The sequence below is a fragment of the Nicotiana attenuata genome, unplaced genomic scaffold, assembly GCF_001879085.1.
Source record: "Nicotiana attenuata strain UT unplaced genomic scaffold, NIATTr2, whole genome shotgun sequence".
Classification (NCBI taxonomy): Eukaryota; Viridiplantae; Streptophyta; class Magnoliopsida; order Solanales; family Solanaceae; genus Nicotiana; species Nicotiana attenuata.
The window spans coordinates 27,259-35,682 of record NW_017672625.1 but is presented as its reverse complement, the minus strand read 5'-3'; the positions used below and the strand labels follow the sequence as shown (position 1 = coordinate 35,682).

General features: G+C 36.3%; 1 protein-coding gene across 2 annotated transcripts; it reads left to right on the top strand.

Annotated features, from left to right (window-relative positions):
* Positions 1 to 2,856: 2,856 nt before the first annotated feature.
* LOC109213892 (probable WRKY transcription factor 51) lies at positions 2,857 to 6,578 on the top strand. Of its 2 annotated transcripts, none has more exons than XM_019377726.1 (3): positions 2,857 to 3,228; positions 3,353 to 3,502; positions 6,002 to 6,578. In XM_019377726.1, the coding sequence occupies exons 1-3, from the start codon at positions 2,918 to 2,920 to the stop codon at positions 6,198 to 6,200; spliced, it is 660 nt and encodes a 219-aa protein (XP_019233271.1). In that variant the 5' UTR covers positions 2,857 to 2,917; the 3' UTR covers positions 6,201 to 6,578. The 2 variants fall into 2 exon arrangements, with proteins under 2 accessions (XP_019233271.1, XP_019233270.1); XM_019377725.1 differs by having other exon boundaries at positions 5,951 to 6,578.
* Positions 6,579 to 8,424: the final 1,846 nt, after the last annotated feature.

The following is an 8,424-nucleotide window of genomic DNA, read 5'->3' as shown; positions in this document are numbered from 1 at the left end:
TATTAAATGAAAAAGTCATTTACCACCTATTAATATTACATACTAGAGCTGAAGTACACATGAGGCCAAGCTCATAAGGAATGGTTGAATTCAAACGATTCTTTCGAAGATCCAACTGTTGAAGATTTCTGAGTCTGCCTATAGAAGATGGAATCTTTCCTTGAAATGAATTCATGAAAAGCACAAGAACTTCAAGACTGGTGATCGAACAAATTTCATCAGGAATTAAGCCAGAAAAAATGTTAACACCAAGCTGAAGTAATTAACTTCGTTTTCACAAGAGAATTGATAATAGGTGAATTTGACTATAATCACACCATTAAATAATCACCTTCTTGTGTAGTTTTAATGCTAAAAGTGATGACAAAATGCTCCTATTAGTGTTTTTCATGATTTGTAGGTGATATATGTATAAGGAAGGCTAAGGAGCAGTTTTGGAGTTAAAAGTGATGAAAAAGAGGCCAACTGTGAAATTTCCCAAGTGAACCATGCAAAACAGGCCGAAGATTCAGAGTACTGGATCCACCGCGGTTCCACCGCGACCGCGGCAGAACCGCGGTGGGAAGCAGCTTCAGAAGATCAGAGAATCCGCAGAACCGCGGCAGGCGCAGAAACTTCAGGGACCAAAGTGTCAATTACGGGATTTTTAGACCTAAACCCTATTTAAAACATTAGACTTCGCCCAAGAGAGGCATGTATTGATTTTTAAGGTTTCTTAGCAAGGAAAACCATTGTGAGAGAATACTCTAAACATCTTTCTTCTTTTCTTTTGATTTTTATGATGAATTCAATCTTAGTTTATTTTTCCATAGCCATGAGTAGCTAAATTCCTTGTCTAAGGTTTTGATAGAACCTATTGGGTGATGAACTTCTTGTTTATGTGAATACAAATTGCTAGTTTAATCTCTATTTGTTTAACTTCGTGTTCGTTGTAGTTAATTGACAGGATCCTCAATTAGCTGTGCCTATTTAGTGTGCATAACTTGGAAAAGAGTGCATATTTAAGGTATTGTTGAACAATACCACTCCTAGATTATTCGAGGAATCTATAATTGCGGGTTTTAAGGCGGGATTAGGGATAACGAAGCCTTGGGTGTAATCTAAAGTGAATTGTGCTAAATAAAGTAAGCTAGTGTATCTCGGGAGAGTGCAATAGTAGATTGCTGTGATTACTCGAGAGAGATTTGCGGTAAGATTAGCGTTCATGATTGATAGAGATGTGTGGGTAAATTTGTATGAGCATAAACAGAAGGGATTCCATCAATAGGGGAAATCATTGCCTTAGCTTTTCCTCATAATTGTTTACAACCTTATTAATTTAGTTACAGCCATTTAGTTACTTGCAAGCTAGTTGTTAAAGAACACTCAACTGAGATTTGAATATTTGGGAAGCTGGTTCTGAAGAATTAGTGGGTCTGAAGATAGTGGTTGATAGGTTAACTCTCTGTGGATTCGACCCTGAGCGTAATACTCGGGTTATATTTGCAATGTCCGCAGAGTCCTTTTTATAAAGCATAGTTGGGCGTGATCAAGAATGCCCAGAGAAACAGCAAGGAGACAGACGTTAAAAAGAGTGAATCATTTATTCTGCAATAGCAAGAGCTAGTACTGATATTTATATATATGGATTTTAATGGCTTTCGACTGCGTCATAGATAGTCAAGCTCAATGTAAATTTTGTAACTGGCCTAAAGCTGAAGTTTTTATTTTATAACTGGCGAACTTCAGCTCCTGAAGTTCGCACTTCAGCTATAGAGCTGAAGTGATTTAGTTCATTATATGTTTACTACCCCAAATGACACTCTTTTCACTTAACTTCAGCTATAGTTATGGCTCCACTTTCTAAATAACTTTTGTAGTTTTCTTTGTTATATATATGGTACGGTATTCACGGAATCAAGGGCAGTTTGCCAAATAATTGAAGTACGAAAATGAATAACAAAGTAACTTAAGTTCTTATTGTTGCCTCAAATGGTCCACGTCAAATTGCAAAGAAAAGGTGCTTATCATTGATTAAGAAAATAGAAGTTGTAATTTTATGTAATAACTTGTGCAAAAGAAAAAAACATACACTATTTTTTCTGCTAAAAAACAAAAAGCATCTCTGAATAAATATGCAAGAGTTTTCTCTCTAGTGCATTGACTAGAAAATAAGATCAAACATGACTAGTAGTAGTAGTAGTAGGAGGAGGAGGAGGAGGAGTAGTAGTAGTAGTAGTAGTAGTAGTAGTAGTAGTAGTAGTAGTAGTAGTAGTAGTAGGAGGAGGAGGAGGAGGAGGAGGAGGAGGAGGAGGAGGAGGAGGAGGAGGAGGAGGAGGAGGAGGAGGAGGAGTTATTTAAAAAGTGGGTACAAGTTAAAAGTTTAAAAAAAATGGGTATAGGTTAAATGGGGGCGACCAAATAAGGCCCCGTGCAATTTTTACTAGTTTATTTGTGTAATCCGAATATAATAAGGCATTGCGTTCTATCTAATTAAGCTTTGAATTGTAAAGTTATCGGTGCATATCCCGATAAAAAGTAATAAATATATAATAAAATAGTCGAGGTGCATGTAAGGTATAAGGTAACCGAAACCACCATCATAACAAAAATAAGACATCAAATTCTGAAATCAAACTCTGAATTTAAGGTATATCCCTTGTTATTAATTCAGACTTTTTAAAAAAAGTTCTAAACTTAACCTGTTCAATTATTTCGTCATATGATGACACAAGAAGAGTGACACTTAATAAAGGTAAAGAAACTCCATAGATACTGCTAGGAAGGTGATAAGGAAGCTCATATCCAAAGACAGAGATTCACCACACAATCTATAATACTATATAAAACCACACTATCAAATTATTAAATACAACCACATCATTCATTCTAACACACTATCAAGTCTTTATTCATTGGCTTCTTCTCAAATTAAACCATGTTTGGCTCTTCCACTTTCCAAGAAACAACCAATATTTCTCATCAAACTATAAACCCTAATTTTGCCTTTTCATCTCTCATCAATATGAATCAAGATCATGGCCACAATATGTATCAAGATTTTGACACTTCATTTCTTGACAATTTGATTAATGATGGTGAAGAATATTCCAACTCAAATAATAGCTTTAATACTTCACTTTATTCACAAAATCCTTTCATGCAACAAGAGATAAGCACTAGTACCTATAGTGGAAACTCATCAGCTAGTTCATTTGATGCCACACCAACAAATATTCACATGAATGAGTAAGTCACTACTAAACTAAGGGTGATAATTCTGGAGGATATTGATAATTATTCATTGATGATTTTAATGGTTTATATATTTAATTATTTATTTACTTGTTTGTTTGATGTTGATGTTTTAAAGAAATTCAAGCAATAAGGGGATAGAGAAAGAAAAGAAGGCTGAAAAACATGCAATTGCTTTTAGAACAAAGACCGAGCTTGAGATATTGGATGATGGATACAAATGGAGGAAATATGGAAAAAAGAAGGTGAAAAGTAACACAAATCCAAGGTAAATATATCAAAATTCTGAGCTCTAGCTTGCGTGATGATCGTCTACATCAATATGATAATTATTTTGATGTTTCGGTGCAAATTCTTTCTAAATACTCTAATTTATATATATTATTACTTTTGCTTTTGAAGGTGGATTATTTCAGAAATATTCAAGGATTGTACACACACTAAATATATAAAAGCCAATTATTGGGTGCTAGAAGTCTTTCATGTATGTGTTTGTTAATTAACTAAGAATTGCAAATATTAGAATCTCAAACTTGATTAAAATTCAATTTTTCACAAGTACGGACACACAAATATTGAGAAAGTGAGTAGAATGTACCTTTTTTAATAGGGAAAATTATATTGTATAGTTGCTCTCAAAATAATAGCCGAAAGAATATATATTTATTGTATATATATACATTATGTATATTATATATACAAAAAGCATACAAAGTTTATACATATTTTCGACTATCGAATGTAAATAATTATGACGGGAGCTAAAAGTGATAATATCCCTTTTTAATATATATACGCACACATATCTAAACTGGTCCTATTATATATCACAAAAATATGGTCTAATTAGACTGCGCTTGAGTCACTTGACTCTGGAAAAGGTCTTTTTCATACCCCACCCCCCCTCCCCTCACACACACACCCACACAAACTCCCACAACACACATCAGGATAGAGCCAAAATTTGAACTTTATTCATAGTATAATTTAGAATAGCAATATCACATGTTTGTAACTGATTTTTAAAATTAGTTTTTGTGCATATATATTTAGTGATATTTTTAATATAGCTGTACTATTGAACTAAAATTATTGAGTTAGACTGAACCGATAAGTAAACTTCTAGCGCTATAGCTAACACACACATTATGAATAAGAGTATTTTTTTTTTTGGGAAATTATCGGCTATGTCCATTTATAGGTAGCTCATTACAAAAATTGGTCAATTGATAAAATATTACTAATATTAATCAAATTGGCAATTAGCTATTTGTAGCAAAAAAATATCAAATTTTTGCTTTCTTTTGAGTGGGTGCTATTAGAATAGATTGGGTATATCTTAAGGAGCTTGAATCACAGTTTTGGGACGATTTGGTGAAGTTTTGAGGTGGTTTGAATTGAAAATTCGAAGTAAAAACTGAATATGAAAAAAATGATGTGTGTGTCACACTGTGTATCATTTGTGTATCACATATGTATCATATTTGTAATTGCGTATCACATGTATATCCATGTATACCTGTGTGTGAAATACATGCGTGATACATGTTTGATACCTGTGTCGCAGAAGATTTTTTTGAACTCGATTTAATTATGAAATTTGATACAAAACCAGTCCAAATCACCTCCAATCTTCCTCAAATTTTGTATATTGACTTATCTATATGTTTTCAATGAATTTCAACTATACCCATTTAAAAAAATTCCTTTTTTGTTTAGATTTTTGGAATATTGTATTTTTTTTTTTTGTATTTCATCACCTTATTTGATACCTCATCCATAAAATTTCCTTTCCGTCTTGCATCTAATGTTGCTAATCACGCTTAAAATATATGGAAGGTGATTTTTGCATGTGATTCTTTGAGAGAAAGAACCTTATTTATTTGATTTTTAATTTTTACATATGTTTGGCTAATTTTGGCAAGTCTATGACTAATGGCTAGAGGTTGGTAAGTTGAAACTTATTAAGGACATTTGTGTAAGTTTCCCTTTTTTTTATTTCTCACCCGGTATTCGGTACCCGTATTGAGGCCCGACTAATTCGGATTCGCGCCGGAAAGTCCCACAAGGGGGGGAGGGGGGGAGGGGGGGGAGGGTAAAGCGCTCCCTAACAAAGGCGACTCCATTCCCAGGGGCTCAAACTCGAGACCTCTAGTTAAGGATGAAGGAGTACTTACCACTCCACCACAACCCTTGTCGGTGAATAAGACATAATTAAAGCCTTAAAGGTGATAGCGAGACGATATTCTTAACGACCGACATGTAATTCACAATGGATATATTGAAGACTTTTTTTTTCTTTTGAGGATTTATATATTGAAGACTTGCAGCAGTAAGTCAGCGACTGACTGATGCAGATTATCCCCAGCTAACATCTGCTTCATTCATTCTTGTCGGTTCCTATCGAATTTATTCCAATATCTTTTTGTTATAAATTTTAGATTCTTTGACCTATACTTTTTTAACCTTTTATTTTATGTTGCCTAGTGAAAAGCAAAAAACTTGTGGTGCTTGAAAAACATATAGTTTTTGTAATATTGGACCAAGACATGTTTAAATGAGGTAACATCAATCGTAAGAATTTATATGGCCGATCCCAACTAATATTGCTCGGAATTGATGTATAGTTTTTTTATATATTTATTTTCTTTTGCTCTTCTTTTATCTTTTCATCTTAAGATGAAATAACAAATAAATGAAATATGTATCTCAATAGGGAATACAACATCAGAAATGCACTAACAAAATGGGGAAACCAATTAAACAGGAATTACTACAAGTGTTCAAGTGGAGGTTGCAAGGTAAAGAAGAAGGTGGAAAGAGATGGAATTGATTCCAGCTATTTGATAACAACATATGAAGGAAAACACAATCATGAAAGCCCCTTTATCATTTACTGCCATGAAAAGCCAACAGTCAGTTTTCACAATGATCAATGGACTTTGCAAGCAGATTCTTTGCGGTGATCTTCTTGGAGAAAACATTCGAAGACTTTATTATTTTTGTATGGGTCAAAATCTGATTTAAGGGAGCCCGGCACAAGGATAAATTACTAAAAGGCGATTAGGTCGAGGTCGTACACAAAATTAAAGGGACTTACTGGCGAGCTGCTAATCGGGGCCGAGGTCGAAAGCTCAGGACAGCAAATAACGACTAGTTTTGTAATAAGATATTTAGGAGAATATTCTCTCTACTTGTATTCTAGGTTAGGTTTGAAGCATGTCCCATATAAATAGAAAGGTAGAGAGAAGGAAAGAGGCATGTAGTATTCTATATGATAAGAGCTCGGTTGAAAAGTTGACTCTGAAGAAAAATACAAACATTACCTTTCAAAAGAGATTTGATTTGTTGTTTATTCCATATTTCTCGCATCAGATCCGAAGAAGCTCCCTATCTTCTCATATTCAATTGTCTTACATCATTGTCAGAGAGAGGAATCATCCACCTCATTCAATATTGGGTGAATCCTTCACTTTATTTACATTTAGTGTCATTTAATATATTTATTGCTCATTATTATTCCTCCTTCATTCTGGCCGTGTCATTTAATGTATGTCGCATTAAACCGGATTAAAGCAACCCCATGTTATCAGCATAAACATATTTCAAATCTAGAAATTATTATCCTTAACTAGGATTTACCCGTTATCTTCTTATCTAATTAGTTTAACAAAAAGTTTTACATTTTTTGGTCAAACAATTTGGCGTCGTCTGTGGGAATTTTCTAGTTAAAACTTTAGTTTTTTCTATATCTAAAAAAACTAACGCAAAAAACCCTATACTTCCTTGTGTGCATAAATCTAACATGGCAGGCAACGAAGAGGAAAACAGGAAAGCAATAGCGGACCTCACCACCAACCTCCTCCACACCATCAACGAAGTAAATGAAACGGAGGGCGAAGATGTAACACCAAACACCTCTCCCAGGCGAAAAAGCTCGCCCCCTCCTCATGGTAGCATCACAACCTCGCACGGTAAAGGGGCCTCCACATCCACAACAGAAAAGGCACCACCGGCAGTGAAAAAGTTGCTCGAAGCGTGGTTGACAAACACGCTAACCAGTTTCCTCAACGAGCCCGCTCAAAGGCCGAATCGAGAGGAGGCAAGAGTTTGCATTGCATCAGCAGCTGACGAGCAGCATGCCACTCCCTGTAACAGGTATTACTCATAATGTTAGTGATGCATGTAACGTTACCCTCACGGTCATTCTGAGGAAATTGGAGGAGATGGAGAATGAGAAAAAAATGTTCCACGATCAAATGAAAGAACATCAAGAAAGGGTAGACAAAATACCGGGTGCCCCAAAACTCCTACCAAAAAGGGATGCCGGTCAGTTTGTTGAGCAGCCATACAGCGACGAAGCTGCACCACACGCAATACCCAAAACCTTCAAAATATCGTCGTACCTGAAAATATACGACGGCACATCGGACCCTAAAGATAATGTGACTCACTACGTCACCGCAGTAAAAGGCAACGACCTCGCCAAAGAGCAGGTGTCCTCCATCTTACTGAAGAAGTTTGGCGAAACCCTCACCGGGGGTGCATTGACTTGGTATTCACAGCTGCTCACACACTCGGTTGAAATATTCGAAAAAATGGCCGACAAGTTCATAACAGCCCATGCCGGAGCAAAAAAGGCGAAGGCAAGGGTAAATGACATATTCGCCATCAAGTAATCACTTGGAGAGGGACTGAGGGACTTCCTTGCTTGATTTAACCGAGTAAGAATGACCCTACCAAACGTATAGGAAGAAATGGTCGTGGCAGCCTTTCAAATGGGCTGAACAGAAGTGGTTCGAGGGCAACCAGAAAGGTTCTAAGCCACCTCATGAAGTATCCCCCGACCACTTGGGATGAAATACACAATGCCTATTGCGTCGAAGTTCGAGCCGTCGAAGATGATCTGAATGGGCCAACCCAATGGCTAACTTCGGTACAAGCCGAGTCCAAAAAGGACCGAAGAAACGACAACAAGAGATCTAGGCAGACCACGGCCCAATCGGACATCAGCCCTATGTCAGAGGCACCCCTCATGCCACCCCCTCGCCATGACGAAGGCCCATCCAGGCCACGAAAAGTAACTCACCGAAGTAAGAGAGGTATGCACCCTTATTATCCGCTCACAATTTCTGTTTTCCCCCTCAAAAATAGTCTACACAATGGAGAAACTCGGCCCAAAAGTGAAGT

Coding starts and splice junctions, on each gene's coding strand:
- LOC109213892 (XM_019377725.1), top strand. CDS start 2,918: ATGTTTGGCTCTTCCACTTTCCAAGAAACAACCAATATTTCTCATCAA. Junction 3,229..3,352: donor ACAAATATTCACATGAATGA/GTAAGTCACTAC, acceptor GATGTTTTAAAG/AAATTCAAGCAATAAGGGGA. Junction 3,503..5,950: donor AAAAGTAACACAAATCCAAG/GTAAATATATCA, acceptor GTATCTCAATAG/GGAATACAACATCAGAAATG.